Genomic DNA, 16,636 nt, shown 5'->3' on the forward strand with positions numbered 1-16,636 from the left:
CCCCCACCCCAAGGGTTTCAGTTCAGTAGGTTCTAGGGGCTGAATGCGTCCCCTCAAAATTCATGTGTACTGTCCTAACCCCCACGGTGATGGTGTCTGGAGGGGGGTTCTTTGGGAGGTGATTAGGGTTAGATGAGGTCATGGGGATTAGTGGGGGGGTCACTGCCTCAGAGCCCTGAGCAGGGGTGTGGCCCCTTCCTGCCGGGCTTCCCTATCCTGGGCAGGACGCCTGACCCCACAAGGAGCTGGACTTTCCCTACAGGCTTTAAGCAGAGCAGAAAGAGTCCCTCTTTCACAGGGACTCGGCACACATTACGGAGACCTCTGTTTCACCCACATTTTGGCTGAGACCAGAAAAATCGACTGCTCCCCTGCATGGTGACAACGCCATCCTGGGCTCACGTGGGTTTTCCTGCAGCCCGGTTCCCCCCCTCCCCCCTTGGGTGAAGACTCTCAATCGAACCGAAAGCCGGCTGACTCAGCGCCTGAGCAATCAGAAGCGCCAGGCCTCTCTAATTAAGCAGCCAGTCCCTCTCCCTTCCCGCCACAGCCCTCGGGTAATGAGGACTGGCAGCCTGGGCGTGCAGACCCAATTACGGAGGGGACGCTGCACCAAGGACCGCCATGAGCTCTACCAGCACACTCATTAGCTTGTGACTGCTGAATGCGCCAGGGCTCTTGCTGGCGACAGCTCCCTGCGGCCGGGAGCGCCTGAGCATCTGGCCCCCAGGCTCGGATCAGAACAATCAGAACACCCCGAGTCAGAGGTCTCCCCGCCCAGCAGCCTACTCATGCCCGCACACCTCCCAGCACCCAGGGCCGCAGGCAAAATGTGAGGAGGCGGCCAGTGGACATGCAAATAAACAGGGGACGCTCCCTAGAAGTTGGTGAGCCCAGAGTGGAGGGCTCCTGAGGCCCCTCATAGGTCCAGTGCCTGTGAGAGCTCTCTCGGCCCCCAGGGCTGCCTCAGTAATCCCAACCCCCCATAATCATTTAACACCCCCTCCAAGAGGGCAGGATCTGTGTGTCTCTACACTGTATCCCCAGTGCCTGCACGCACAGACCTACAATAAATACTTGATGGATAAGTGCATGGAGGACACTGTCCCTCTCCTCCCAGACACTGTGGAGCCCCTGCAAAGCTTCAACTAGAGCAGGGGCTCTAAGGTTAAGTCTGAACCCCACCCCTGATTCTCCTGGGACTCGGCTCCTAAGTGACCACCACCTGGCATGATGGCCCCATCCTGGCAGGGCGTCTGCACCTCTGCGACCATTTCCCGGGGACCCAGGGCCATATAGACCAGCCCACTCTGCTCAAATGCAGCTTGGTCCTTAACACAGCTCTTCCTTCTAAGGAGCCCCATCTCTTTCCCAAAGATCTCAGCCCTGCCCCATGTCTTGCAGTCCCCACGACCTTGTCCTGTCCCTCCCCCAAGGCTCCCGTTCCCCAGTCTTCTGTGGATGCCTTCTGTGTCCTTCATTCTTTCAGCCCACTTCTCCTTGTCCTCGGGGCCTGCATCCTTATCAAGTCCTTGCACTGCCTGTTTCCAGCTATGTGCCTCCACTGTGCTGTTCTCCCCTCCTCAGATTGCCCTTCGCTCTGCTCTCAGCCTTCAGGAGCCAGCTCCTACAGGCAGACCTCCTGACTGCTCATCCTGGAACTCCGGTCCAGCCGTGCTGAGCATCACTCTAGATGATACAGTCTGCCCACCTTGACTGTCAGGACCTGAGGGAAGTGACTCTTCTAGACACCTCTCCTTTTGGGACCCCCAACCCAGAATTTGCCCACAACAGTTGCGTTAAGTGGTTGAGTGTTAACGTTCACATGAGGTACGGGACAGAAACCCGGGAATCTCCCTGCCGCACGGGACATCCGATGCTGAAGAGCTACAGAGACATCTGGAAACTTTTATGTCAATGATCAAAACTATATGAGTAATTGTGTGAACTACAATTTTAAGTTCAAGAAAACATGAGTATCTAATAAGGAAAATGTGGGGTACTATGAACTGGATTGTATCCCCTCATAATTCGAATATTGAAGCCCTAACCCCCAACATGACTGTCCTGGAGACAAGGGGTCTTTAGGAGGCAGTTAAAGTTATAAGAGGTCATAACAGTGGAGCCCCGATCCAGAAGGATTGGTGTCCTTATCAGAAGAGAGTGGCCAGAGCTCGCTCTCTGCCAAATGAGGACCCAGTGAGAAGCCGGGAGTGTTCGAGTCAGGAAGAGAGTTTGTATTAGAAAGTGAATCAGCCGGCACCTTGATCTTGGACTTCCAGCCCCCAGAACTGTGAGAAGCAAACTTCTGTTACTGCAGCTGCCCAGTCTGGGGCATCTGGTTATGGCAGCCTGAGCTAAGACATGGCATGTCACTAAATCTATCTGACATACACGGAAGGTCAGCTCCATCCTGGGTCTGAACAGCTAGGACCTCGAAGTGGATTAATAATAACAGCAACAGGTATCCTTTACTGGGTCTTTGAAATGGGCCCTGCACTCTGCTAAAGGGCTTCCCCTGCCTTAGCTCACCTCCTCCTCACCCCCACCCGATGATGACGTAAGAAGCTTTGTTACCCCATTTACAGATGAAGAAACAGAAGCCCAGAAGTTAAGCGCTAGACACCTTGTACGAGGTCCCGGTGCTGTGGCCGAGTGGAGATGACAACCCACGCCTGTGTGCATGGGAACGGCACTCACTGGCAAGCCCCAAAGGACCGCCACCCCCTTATCACACAGGGCACCCTGCTCCGGTCCATCTGCAGCCTAGGACCCACTTTCCCTCCTGGGATCCTCGAGCACCCCCTGTAATGGTGCCCACCTGCTTAGATACAGTGAAAAGATGTGGCCCCCAGGCTGTGCTGCCTGTCTCCAACCCCACTGTCTCATCCCTAATGACAGGCAGTGCCTAACCGACCTCCCACTGTCACTTTATGTCCCCTTGCAATCCACTCACCAGACAGCAGCTAGGCTAATCATGTACGAAGACAAATCTGATCACATCACACCCTTGCTTCAAACACTCCACTGGTATCCTATTAAACTTAGAATCAAATCTCAACTCCTGACCTTGACTTTCGAAGCTCCTGCACAATCGGCACGCCCATCTCTGAGTCTCTGACCCAGATGCCTTTGTCGGTTCCCCGAACATGCCCCAGTTGGTTTCTGCCTCAGGAACTTCATGCTTGCTGCTCCCTCTGCCTGGAACACTTTCCCACCAGGTCTCCCCAGGGCTGGCTCCTTCAGCTCTGAGCTCAGAGAGGCCCTCATGGTCACACTCTCCCACAAGACCCTGCTCTAAATCATGGCATGTTTGTTTGTTGTCTCTCTTCTCCCACCCCTGGAAAAAAGTCTCCACGAGAGGAAGGGTTTTGTCTTTCTCGTTCATGGTACTGCCAGCACCTAGAATACGGCCTGCAGTAGCAGATGCGCTACTATTTGCAGAATGAATGAATCAGAGAATGAATGAGTGACACAATCTTCTCAAGGATGGATGAAGAAAACCTCCAAATGCCCATCATTCGTCTGTGGTCCCAGCTAGCACCCTCTCCTCCACTTCTACCCAGGAACAACTTCCCTCAGAAACTCAAAGGCCTCCCTGCCTCACCATCCAAGCCAAAACCAGGTCCTCAGCCTGCTGCCAAGTAACAATTTCAAATGGAAATGTCCTCTGGAATGGCCCAGTGCTCCAGGATACCACGGGGCAGGGAGGTGTCAAGAGCATCTGGAAGAACGGTTTTTACCCTGTCCGCCCCCACACAGCTGAGATCATTCCCTGGGGCTGCCACCGATGCCCAGAAAATGGCTCTCCGAGGACTCTTCAGTGGTCAGGGCAGCAGCCTGCCTCTAGAACAAAGGTTCTGGACCTTTCCAGGGGAAGAGACAAGGCTCTGTCCCCTCATCATGGTCCTGCAAACCTGAACATTTGTAGCAGTTGTGGGCGTTGAGAGGCAGAAAGAGGAAATAGGCTGCTGGGCCCTGTTGTCCCAGGCAGAAGTCACAAAATAGAACCGAACCTGCCCAAGGGCTGGGAACAAGACATTCTGAGTCCCCCTGCCTACTATCTGTTTGGTATCTGGTCCAGGGGCATGAAGGACTTAAGGGGGAGCTGACACACAAGTCCCCACCCCTGCCCTGCCACATCTCCACTGCTGTTGGGACCCTTCACCAGTGACTTCACACTCCTTAGCCCAGTTCACCACATGTCACAGACAGGGGAAAAAAGGACTTTAACTGAAATCCTGGGCTTTTCCACTTATTAGTTTGGTATACTGACCTTTTTGCATCTTGGTTCTCTCATACAGCTTTTGAATGCCAACTCAAAATGATCACAAGGCTACCAATGGCCTCCGTGTGGCCAAGTCCATGTTTACTTCTTTGACTTCTCTATACTCTACAGTCCTCTCAGCTCTAACCACCCCACCCTACCCCATCCCCAATCTTCTATCCGCTGTTATTACTTCCAAGAATATATTACGTCCTGAAATATTCCTATTTATTGGATCATTATTTGCTTTTGGTTCCCTTACCCAATGTAATCTCAAGAGAAGTTTCTATCTCTGTCTTGTTGACCAAAATAACTCTAGGCTTAAAACACATGGAAGGTGAGAACCAGTGAAACTAGGGTGAAGAACAAAAGAAAGAGGGAGATATGGTAAATTGGGAACAGTGACTCTAACCTAGGAGGACAGTCAAGGGAAGTTCCATGATGACGGCTATGCAGCAACTAGTCTAGGCTGGGGTTAAGCTAAGTGTCTAGAAGGAAAAAGAATGTAGACTCCATGCCGTAGAGAGTGAAATTGAGATGCTAAATAATCCTGAGGACTGGAAGGCACATTATTCTTGGGTCCATAAGAAAATAAAGGCAATTAGAAACTCCAGGAAAAACAAACAGTTACTTTAAGAAGTCCTGGACTCAAAGCGCCTGGGTGGCTCAGTTGGTTAAACATCCGACTTCAGCTCAGGTCATGACCTCACAGTTCATTAGTTCAAGACCCCCATCGGGCTCTGTGCTCATAGCTCAGAGACTAGTGCCTGCTTCAGATTCTGTGTCTCCCTCTCTTTGCCCCTCCCCTATTCACACTCTGTTTGTGTGTGTATCTCTCTCAAAAATAAACATTAAGCAAATTAAAAAAATAAAAGAAATAAGTCCTGGACTCAGTATGAAACAATTTAATATGTGGCACAATTTAGAATAATCTGTGGAGTATAAGATAAGGGAAAAAGCCATTTGACTTTGCAGCAAAAATCATTCTCATTTAAGGGGCCAGGGATTGAGAGTAGGCCAACAGAATAAGTATAATCCAGCATATTTTTGACCCTGAGGAGAATTTTATTTATTTAATGATAATTAAATAAATAAATAATAAAATTTACTGAATACTTACTTATGTGCCAAATAAGGTTTTTAAGAACTTTGCATGTAATAATTAATCCTCACAACTTTCTAGGGTACATATTATCATTATCCCTATTTTACAGATGAGGAAGATGAGACTCAACACATCAAACAAGTTTTCTGGAGTAATCCAGTTAGTGGAAGAACTGAATTCATACTTGGGCCTATGAAACCCAGGGGTCCGCTCCCCAGAGTTGACCCTAGAAGCCACACCATTCAACTTAAGGCCTCAGTTCTTCTTGCCAAGAAGCACAGAATATCACGTGCGCACACATGCATGCGCGGACCCAGACACGTACAGTACACACTCCTGGGATCCAGGGCGCAGAGCCGCAGAGCGGGCCTTACCTTCCTGCAGTCTTTGCAGAACACCGAGGAGCTGCCCAGGAAGCCCAGCACCTCCCCACAGAGCAGACACTGGGAGAGGCCGTTCCCCATCACGTTCCGCCTCATGGTCTCCAGCCGCTCCACCAGCCGCCTGCAGCACAGGACACCGAGTCAGAGGGAATGTGCTTCCTGTCTCCAACCTGCCCACTGTCCATGTATGGCTGCCATGGGGCCCCAGCACTGTGCCCTGCCCCTGTGCTGGTCCCTCAGCTGGGGTACTGTTCCCTACCCCGGCCCTTTCCCAGGCTACTTTCTAATCATCCATTTGCTCCCCAGCCTTGAGGACCTGTGACGTGCCAGGCACTGGGGTGCTGGAGCAAACAAGCCAGAGACAGACACGGTCCTGCTCTCACAGAACTTACGTTCGACAAAGGGAGAGAGTCCATAACCGACTCAACATGCAAACTGACTTCAGACAGAGGGAGTGCGATGAAATCAGGTAAGTGTGTGGGGAGAAGACTGAGGGGGGACTGCGTGCCCAGCCACGCCTGATGGTGATCAGTGGAGGCCTCTGGGAGAAGGAAGGGAGAACGCATGAACTGACAAGGCCAAACCGGTACGGAGCTGGGGAGGGGCACTCTAGGAGGAGGGACCAGGGAGGGCAGAGACAAAGGCCTTGGCACGTTAGAGCAGCGTTAGAGCAGCAGGGTGGCCGTGGGACCCCTCCCTGTGAGCCAGCAGGAGGCTGGGATAAAGGGAGCTGGAGGGGCGAGAGGGGACAGCTTACGACGGTTTTGTAAGGTCACAAAATGGAGTTTGGGTTCTATTCTAAGATCAACATGAAGCCACGGAAGAGTTTTAAGGAGATGGGTGATTTGATCCAAGTGACATTTTTAAAAGCTCACTCCAGCTGCGGGTGGAGAGTCAGGACTATGGGGGGCTGGTGGGGGGGAGTGTAGGTGAGGAAGCCAGCAGGAGGCGGTGGGAGGTCCCGTGAAGGGGGTCCAAGCCGGGGAGACTGGGGTGGCATCGCCAGAAAGGGGCGCGAGGAGGTAAGAGGGAGACCCGGGACGATGTGGAGGATCTAGTTGGAGCAAGCGTGTGCGTGGAGAAGCTGGAGGAAGAAAGAGAAAGTGCTCCTCCCTGAACCTCTGATGCTGAGTGTGCCTGCCCTGAGCCCTGCTAAGCCTGGGATAGGTGACCACTCTCCTCGGGGTACCAGGCCGCCCAGCCCACTGGGACTCCCCCCTTTCATGGCGACACTACAACCCTCGTGAAGCTGGGGGCCACTTCTGTCTTGTTGGCCACAATATCTCCAGTACCCAGGGGACACTCTGTGTGTCTCTCTCTCTCTGCCCCTCCCCTGCTCACGCTCTGTCTTTCTCTCTCTCTCTCTCTCAAAAATAAACATGAAAAGAAAATTTTTTTTAAATGTTTTATTTATTTCTAGGAGAGAGAGAGAGAGAGACAGCGTGAGCAGGGGAGGGTCAGAGAGAGAGGGAGTCACAGACTGAAACAGGCTCCAGGCTCTGAGCTGGCAGTCAGCACAGAGCNAGAGAGAGGGAGACGGGTGGAGGAGGGGAGGGTCAGAGAGAGAGGGAGTCACAGACTGAAACAGGCTCCAGGCTCCGAGCTGGCAGTCAGCACAGAGCCCGACACGGGGCTCGAACCCACGAACCGCGAGATCATGACCTAAGCAAAAGTCGGACGCTTAACCGACTAAGCCACCCAGGCGCCCCAAAAAAAGAAAATTTTTTTTAATAAACTTAAAAAAATAATCATATATTTAATAGAAAAAAATAAATGGAAAAAGAACAAGGAGATCAGAATCAAATTACTTCCTGCCCCGGTGCAATGCACTGCATTTGTGTTTTCCTACTTGTGCTTTTCTGCGTTTTTCCAGTTTTCTAGGAAATATGAATTGCTTTCGTAATTAAAACAAACAAAAACAGACACAACAAAGTGGTTTGAAGGCCGCACGGAAGTCAGCTCTGGATGCTGGAGGCCAGAAGGAGAGCTCAGAACAAGCCGGAGAGCGTCTCCTCCTGGAGTCCTGGTTGGGACAGGACGGTCCAGGCTCGGCCTCAACTTAAACCCCGCTCCTGGCGGAACCGCAGCGGACCGTCCCGTGTGCCGAGCTGAGCGGCCCCCAGTGCATTTCACCACCCTCACTCCAGCCCCGCCAGCCTAGGGCCCACACAGGAGCCCGCTCTCTCCACTTCCTACAGAGGGGTGCTCTGAGGCTGTGCTGGGCTATGCATCTGCACCCTGTGGTGAAAGCCAGCACGGAGCCCCAGGGTGCTGATCTGACGCTACATGCCCGCTTTCTTCTCCCGGACCCTGCTCCCGCCCCAGCTCAGAAGCCGCCTTACCCAATTCTCTGCTGCTCCAGGATGTCCAGCCGTTCTGCTCGCTGGATCACCTGCAGGATGGCCTCCACCTCGGCGGGGCTGAGGCACTGGCTCTTCCTCTGCTTCTCTGTCTGATAGGTGTGCACAGACCAGCCCGTCTGCAGCCTGCAGAGAGAACACGGCCCGCCTTGAGGCCACCACGGTGCAAACTCAGGCCGCCCTGCCAGATCATGAAGCCCCCCGGGAACAGTCCGGGGACAGCCCGGGAGCTGTGGGTCAGGAGGAGGGGTTCAGGGAACAGGGCAGACGCTGCGAAAGCTGGCTCTGACACCCGCCAGCCACTGGGTCCCGCAGACAGCAGTGCTGCCTCAGCACCGCGGGAGGCAGGAGCATGGAGTGAGGCCTCCACACGTGGAGAAGGCCACGGCCACAGCACATGAGGGAGGAGCACGGAAGATCATCAAGACTGAGATCTGAGGCGTATAAGTGAAATGGAACTTGACCACGGGGTAGGAAAGAATGGCAATCAGGTTAAAAACAAACCCTGAAGATAAAAGGAGATGCGCACAGCAGTTTGAGAACTAGAGGGTTCAAGGGTAGGAGGGCAACACAGCCGTGCACGAGGAGAGGTGGTGAGGGCAGGCCGGGTGGTGGGCAGGGCTGCGGCACGGCTGGGCCCTCCTCCCCATCCTCCCTGCAGTCTCCACGGCCCTGGGCTGCAAGAGTGCCGCCTCCTGAGCTGCGACTAGGGGCCGATGGCAAGAACTCACCCACTTCCCATTTTTCTAGATGGCAAGGGAGTGGCAGCAGCAGACCAAGCCCCAGGTCTCCGCCCAGGCTCCCAGCTTCTTGGAGACATTCTGAGCCAAGTGCTGGCAACACACAGAGATGGCCGAGATGGCAAAGTCACCACCTCGAAGACTGTGATACGCTGGGGGACACAGATGCCCAATCAATTACACCAGCAGTTTCTTAATGAAAAATGAGAAGAGCTATTCATTCAACACATACTTATTGGGTGTCCACTGAGGCCACGCTCGTCAGGCGATGGGGAAGTGCCGCTGGCTGGGACATGTAGGCAGGCATTAGGAGGATGTATAAATAAGAGAACTAACCTAGTGGGGGGTATGTTCTGGAAGGGCTTCCCTAAAGAAGTGGCAGCAGGAGCACCTGGATGGCTCAGTCGGTTAAGCGTCCGACTCTTGGTTTCAGCTCAGGTCATGATCTTATAATTCATGGGTTTGCGTCCCGCATAGGGCTCTGCACTGGCGATGCAGAGCCTGCTAGGGATTCTCCTTCTGCCTCTTCTCTCTGCCCTTCCCCAACTCTGCTTCTCTCTCTCCCTCTCTCTCTGTCCCTCCTCTATACTCTCTCTCAAAACAAACTAACTTAAAAAAAGAAGTGACCGTGGGCAAGAGTCTTCGATTCAGGACCCAGAGCAGGGGGGCGGGGACGTAGACACCTGCCTGTGGCCCCCTGACACAAGGTGGTCCCCGGTGCTCTCGTACCACCGCCCTGCCCAGGCTGCTTCAACAAACAGTTCCTGTACGGTCGACACTGTGAATGTCAGGAGAGCGAAAGAGCACGTCCTTTGTCTGTAAGTGGAGCACTTGCAGAGAAGTTAAGGTGAAGGACTCGGGCTGGCGTCTGCCGGTCTTACCTGATGGCTCCCTCCCTTCCCAGCTGTGAGAATGCGGGCAGCCGTTTATCCCGGATCTCCCGATCTGCCTCTTGAAGGGGTGCCATGCGGATTAAATGAGGCAGGGTAGACAGGGCGCTCTGCATACGGCAGATGCCCAATTGCTTAATCAGTGGTGGTTAACGATGATTACCGTAATTACCACGGGTGGGACCATCAGGAATGGCGTGACCAGAGGCTGTGCTTGTGGGGGGTTTTGCAGGATGAACGGGCGCTTCCCCAAACGGAAGGAGGGGGATGGCATTCAGGCAGAGGAAACTGTGCATGCACAGGCATGAAGACGTGAAATAACGTGCTGCACGGAGGGGCTCCAGACTTCTAGACAGCTTATGTCTCCGATTCAAGAAGCACTACCCTCGGGGTGCCTGGGTGGCGCAGTCGACTTCAGCTCAGATCATGATCTCACAGTTCGTGGGTTTGAGCCCCATGTCGGGCTCTGTGCTGACAGGCAGCTCAGAGCCTGGAGCCTGCTTCAGATTCTGTGTCTCCCTCTGTCTCTTACCTTCCCCTGCTCACGCTGTCTCTCTCTCTCTCTCTCAGAAATAAATAAAACATAAAAAAAAAAACAAAAACAAATAGCACTGCCCTAGACTGACACTTTCTCAAGCCGTACTCGCAGGGCTGGGGGAAGCAAACAGCGGGAAAGGGGCAGGACTGGGGGACAGAGGAAGGGAGACCAGTCCTTGGAGCGGGGAGGGGCACGCGCCCACCCCTCCTCTGTCCACCAGGCAGACTCGGGCCCTGAAAAGCGACACTCTCATCCCAACGTGCAGGTTTTCCTCACCTGAGCATTTCAAGGACTCAGTCAGTGACTGGCCAGGACACCCTCTGTGTGTGACCCCCTGGGCCCTGGGAGGAGACCTGAAAAACAGGGTCCCCAAGCTGGGGCCTCCCCCTGCATGGGAAAAAGAAAGGCCAGGGAACACCGAAACGGGAGGGCACAGCACCAGCACCCCCATCCATCCTGGAGGGTGTCACTCCTACCCAGCAGCCCCGGGCTGTAAGCAGGTCATGCTGCAAGCAGGCCTCCCCATTTCTCAGTGCAGAAAAGAGACCGAGTGCAGTTACGTGGCTTTCTGAAGGGAAGTCAGGGCTCGGTCGTTTAAGCCTCCAACTCTTGATTTCGGCTCAGGTCACGATCTCACGGTTTGTGAGTTCAGGCCCCATGTCAGGCTCCGGACCGGCAGCATGGAGCCTGCTTGGGATTCTCTCTCTCTTCCTCTCTCTCTGCCCCTCCCCCACTTGTACACACACTCTCTCTTACAATAAATACATACACATTAAAATCATAATCATAATCGAATAAACAATAAAGGCAATCAGAGGTTGGCCAGCCTCCAGGTCCGAGGAGCCTGCAGACAGCCGCAGCTGACAGCCCCTGCCAGGCTTCCCTGGGGCATCCTCCAAGCCTCTGTTTCTGCCTCCATCTGGTCACCTACCAAGCCCTGACGTGCTGTCCTTTCCTTCAACCTCCTCCCCGGGCCCACTGCTCCGTCCAGATGGGCTGCAGCTCGTGCCTACAGCCTTGGCTGCACTGAGTCTCCTGTTCCCCAGAATGCCCTTCCACACTGGCAAAGGTGGCCAGCTCGTGGCTGCCAGATGCAGGCATGGCCGTGAGCCCCGAGGAAGGCCACAGTGGCGGCCAGCACCCATCCGTACGTCCCCCCCACGCGGCGCCCTCCTCCCTCGGCCGCCTGGGCTCACACGGCGCACCAACACGTGCTCCTAGTTCCTTGTGCTCTGGGCTGCACACGGTCTCCAGGCCTGTGCTCGTGCTGTGCCCTCCGCCCGCAGTGCCTGCCTCCTCCCTAAGCCCCTTTCTACCGGGTCACTGCTATGCTTTTTTAAGACTTCTTTTATGTTTTATTTTTAAATGTTTGTTTATTTTTGAGAAAGAAAGCAGGGGAAGGGCAGAGAGCAGGCGGGGGACAGAGGATCCAAGGTGGGCTCCATGCTGACAGCAGAGCCTGACGTGGGGCTCAAACTCACGAACCATGAAATCATGACCTGAGCTGAGGTTGGACACATAACCGACTGAATCACTCAGGTGCCCCAAGGCTTCTTGTAGATTCCTGGTGAAGATTCCCTCCAAGGTGGGTTAAGAGTCCATTCTCAGAGTTCCCAGAAGGCCCAGGCATAGCTTCATCATGGGGCTTAAACATTACCTCAAGGCCAGGTGGGAGACCCTCTGTCTCCCCCTCCAGCACGTGAGTCTGGAGGGCCAGCCCTGCCCCATCTGGCCCCTGCCCACTTCCCCAACTTCTTTGCACCCTTCACTACCTCACTCTGCATTCAAACCACAGTGGCCTCCTGTCAGGCCCTTTACATGGCATATTCCTTCTACCTCAGGGCCTTTGCACATGCTGTTCCTTCTGCCTAGAAGCTCCTTCCCCCATTTCCATTTAACATGTACCCCTCCTCTAGGACTCAAATTAAACATCACATTCTCAGGGAAGCCTCTTTGAATCCCTGGATTCAGTTAGCACCTGCCTTCTTCACCCCACTACCTGTTTCTATGGTCAAAGTAGCTACACATGGGTAATTTCACGTATAATGTTCACCTCTCCATATCAGTGCTTTAAGACCAAGGAGCACACTGGTCTTGTTTACTGCTGTGCAACCAGTGCCCAGCACTTGGTAGGGGGTTAGAAAACGTCTGATGGTGCCGGAGGGCAGACCTGAGCTGATGCCTGGGGAGGTAACTTCCCTGGGCCTCCCAGAGAGACCGTCAGGGCACAACGCCCAGTTGCAGGATTTGCGGCGTTCTCCTTGACGGAGCCTGGCATTACAAGGCAGCACACCCTGGGGAGGGGATAAAAGCGTTTGCTCTTCTAAAAGATGCTACAACAGCTTCTGGCCGCGGCTGAGCACAAGACCAGGGATGGGAGAACTGAGAGAAGTGCTGGAGGGGTCACCAGGGGTCACAGCAGGCCCTGGAACAAGCGCTGCTCCCTGCAGCCCCTCGCATCCCGCCAGGGAGGACACGGCGTCTCGCCTGGCGTCAGAGCACAGAGGGCCAGGGCGGGCTTCATCCCTGGTCTCTCCCCTGTGTGTGTGTCGGGCGGGGGGGCTGTGCGGGGCTGAAAGGAGCTGAGCCACCCCAGCGAGAGGGACAAATTAACTACAGCACAGAGATTCCTGCAAATCATGCAAGGCTCCGCTCTTCTCGGGCATTTCGGATTAATTTTTCTATCCCTCTTTGATGTTTCCGCTCTGCCTTCCTGCAGGCCTGTAGCATCTAATTGTGAATTTCTTGAACTTGGTCCCATTGGGGAAATGCCGGCTCCCGTAATTGACACGGTTTGACAGATCGAAGGGACATTCCTGGGCTTAGCAGACACCAGGGACCCCCAAGTCCCTGGATGGATAGGGAAGACTGGAAGGCAGGACGGGCATCCGGGAGCCCCTGGTCTCCAGCCACGGGGGGACAGCGGGGAGAGATGGCCCAGTCTCACTGGATCTGAGGCTTCACCAGGCTGAGGGCAGCAGGAAAACCAGTGCTCTCAGGGGACAAACCGGCACCAGAGGGGCCCTGTCAAGGGCATGGAGGAGCCCGGGGATGCCTCGAGGCTAGCTGTGTGTTTCCGCCTAGGCAGGGAGGCGGGGCGGGGGGCAGCTCTTCATTCACTTGACAAGCCTTAGCTGTGTCCTGACTGTCAGCGCCAGGCAATCGCCATGAAGTGGGCATCCATATATCAAAGGCTCCCAGACTCCGGGGCTCAGGGACTGAAGGCTCAGTGACAGGGGATTTATATTCTTAACAGAAAAGGCAGAAGAAGCAGCCTGACGCCCCCACCCCCAGCCTGCTGCGACAGAACACAGGCATGGGTGTCAGGGGAGCCTGGGTGTGGGTCCCAGTCCTGAGGCTCACAAGGTAAGTGCCTTGGGCAAGGAGCCCTGTCTTGCTTTCCTCATCCAAGAAATGAGGGTAAATCCGACATGGCAGTTACATGAGTGAAGGGCTGGTAAGTGCCCAGCTCAGAGCCTGGTGGGCCTTAGTCATGCACTTGTCTCCGAACTTCTCTTTCTGGGTCCCCGATAACGAACCTTGCCCAAAAAAGGAGGGTAGCAGGGACGGGGAGGGAAGGGAAGGCCTGGCGGGAACTGGGGGGACTCACTTGGCTCGCAGGGCAAGCTGCCGGTCGTTGGGGCAAACCCACTGGTCGTTGCCGCTGCCGAAGATGGTGTCAGCCATGGCCTGGAGCGCCCAGCCAGGGCAGGGAGTCACGTCTGAGGTGAGAAGAGGGAAAGATAAAGAGCGCGTCAGCAGCTGGGGAGGCGATGGCACACTAAGCACTGACACTTCCACTGTGTCCCCGTACAGGCCACGGCTGATGCCTCACCCACAGAATCCCTCCTCCAGCTAAATACCAGTCCCTCTTTCCCATAATTCTGGGAGGGATAAATAGGTGGCTTGCAGTGCTAAGTGACAAGATTGGACATGACTGGCTGCACATCCGGGGTTAGAAGCAGAAAAGGAAGAAGAGGCACGTCCCAGTAATCTTCAACTTAGCCGGCAGGCCCTGAGGGCATCGGACTCCCGCCCCTCCCAAGTACAGCCCCTACTGTACTGAGCACAGCGCCTAGCAGGAGGGGCCGGGGCCAGAGGGGCCACACAGCTAGATAGCCCAGGCAAGACTTCCACCACCCCCAGACCTGGGGGCCCCACCACGGCAGCCCCAGGTCCGTGGGTGCAGCGAAGAGCTAGCCACCTTCACGGGCTCTGCTCCCCAACATGTTCTGCTGACATCACAGTGCTCCCCAGAGCAGGGAGGAGGGCAGGGACTGCCATCCTGCACAACTGTAGGGGACACAGCCCACCAGGACTACAATGACAGCGGCACCCTCGGGCATCCTGCGGGGAGGCACCCCGGCTCCAGAGCTCCTGGGGGTTTAACTGGTGCAGCCCAACTTAGCTGCCTTTCTGCTCGCCACCAAGGATATGACCTACTCCTTGATTAATAGCATGAGGATTATCGAGCTCATGTGTTCTGAAGGGAGTGAGTGAATGTATGTGCGTGTGTGTGTGTGCGTGTGTGTGTGTGTGTGTGTGTGTTGAGGGAAGATAAAAGGGAGTAAACCCCAGAGCAAAGATGAGGGGCTGCACTGAGTTATCCACACTTCCCTTGTCTAATCCCATCTAGACCAGCAGATCTCAAACACAGGAATCCTTCATACTCTTAACAATTACTGAAGTTGGGGATGCCTTGGTGGCTCAGTCGGTTGGGTGTCTAACTCTTGATCTCAGCTCAGGTCATGATCTCATGGTTCGTGAGACGGAGTCCCACGTGGGGCTCTGTGCTGACAGAGAGGAGCCTGCTTGGGATTCCCTCTCCCTCACTCTCTGCCCCTCCCCCACTCATGCTCATTTGCTCTATCTCAAAATAAATAAGCATTTTTTTTTTAATTACTGAGGCTGGAAATTAGTCTAGCAGTGCCTTAAATGTTCAACACAGTCACCATGTAACCCAGAAAATCCTTCTAGGTATATACCCAAGAGAACTGAAAACATAATGTCCACACAAAACCTTGTACATGGATGTTCACAGTAGCATTGTTCACAACGGCCAAAAAGTAGAAACAGTTTAAGTTGTCCCCCAACTGATAATGGATAAAACATGACATACCCATGCACACTGGAAGATTATTTTGCCATCAAAGAATGAAGGACTGATATAGGCTACAACATGGCTGAAACGTGAAAGCATCATGCTAAGTTTAAGAAGGCAAGTCACGGATGACCCAGCAATAGCACTGCTAGGAATTNAGTCACGGGGCGCCTGGGTGGCTCAGTCGGTTGGGCGTCCGACTTCGGCTCAGGTCATGATCTCACAGTTCGTGGGTTCAAGCCCTGTGTCAGGCTCTGTGCTGAAAGCCAGCTCAGAGCCTGGAACCTACTTCTGATTCTGTATCTCTCTCTCTCTCTCTGACCCTCCCTTGCTCAAGCTGTCTCTCTCTCTCTCTCTCAGAAATAAATAAAACATTTAAAAAAATTAAAAAAAAAAAAAGAAGGCAAGTCAGTAAAGACCACATATCATAAGATTCCATTTACGAGAAATGTCCAGATCAGGCAAACCCAGAGAAGCAGAGAGTAGATTAACAGCTGGCAGGGACTGGAGTGCGGGTGGCCGGAAGAAGGAATGAGGAGTTTCTGCTACTGAGTTCAGGGTTTCTTTCTGGGGTCACGAAATATTCTGGAATTAGGTCATGGTGATGGCTGCACAACTTTGGGAGTAAACTAAAACCAATGAATCACAACCTTCAAGAGTGTGAATTTTATGGTATGAGAACTGTGTCTCATTAAACAGTTATAGAAACATTCTTGACAATGGCAAATGATGTGGAGTTTATGTACTGATATTCAACACATTAGAAATTAGAACTAAAAAAATTTTTAATTGTAATTCATCAGAAAACAATAAGTCCATTAGATGTTCACATATTTTATTTATTTAGTTTTAAATGTTTGTTTTTAGGGGCACCTAGGTGGCTCAGTCGGTCAAGCATTTGACTTTAGCTCAGGTCACGGTCTCGTGGTTCATGGGTTTGAGCCCTGCATCAGGCTCTGTGCTGGCAGTTCGGGGCCTGGAGCCTGTTTTGGATTCTGTGTCTCCCTCTCTCTTCCCCCTTTCCCCTTTGTGATCTGTCTCTCTCTCTCAAAAATAAACATTAAAAAAGTTGAGGTTTTTTTTTTAAATAAAAATAATCTGTGTAATGTTTGGTTTAACAAAAGTCAGCTGCATGTTCATATCTGATATTTTTTGTTCAATCTTGAGATTATGTGGTTTTGTTAAAACCTGAAGGATATCCAGACTCTCACAGATATGTACTCCGTGTGGAAAAGGGAGGAATATTTTAATC

The 16,636-nt window shown here is 53.3% G+C and overlaps 1 protein-coding gene across 4 annotated transcripts in view; it reads right to left on the reverse strand.

Annotated features, from left to right (window-relative positions):
* RPH3AL (rabphilin 3A like (without C2 domains)) overlaps window positions 1-16,636 on the reverse strand; it is a 117,883-nt gene that overhangs the window by 75,877 nt on the left and 25,370 nt on the right. For all 4 annotated transcript variants that reach the window (XM_077749714.1, XM_077749711.1, XM_077749713.1 and 1 more), the window contains 3 exons: window positions 13,894-14,005; window positions 8,098-8,241; window positions 5,747-5,876 (listed from right to left, as the gene is read on the reverse strand). In XM_077749714.1, the coding sequence (XP_077605840.1) occupies window positions 5,747-5,876; window positions 8,098-8,241; window positions 13,894-13,970 (351 nt within the window). In that variant the 5' untranslated portion in view covers window positions 13,971-14,005. The remainder of the gene's footprint in view (window positions 1-5,746; window positions 5,877-8,097; window positions 8,242-13,893; window positions 14,006-16,636) is intronic.

The sequence above is a fragment of the Crocuta crocuta genome, unplaced genomic scaffold (genome assembly GCF_008692635.1).
Source record: "Crocuta crocuta isolate KB4526 unplaced genomic scaffold, BGI_CrCroc_1.0 scaffold149, whole genome shotgun sequence".
NCBI lineage: Eukaryota > Metazoa > Chordata > Mammalia > Carnivora > Hyaenidae > Crocuta > Crocuta crocuta.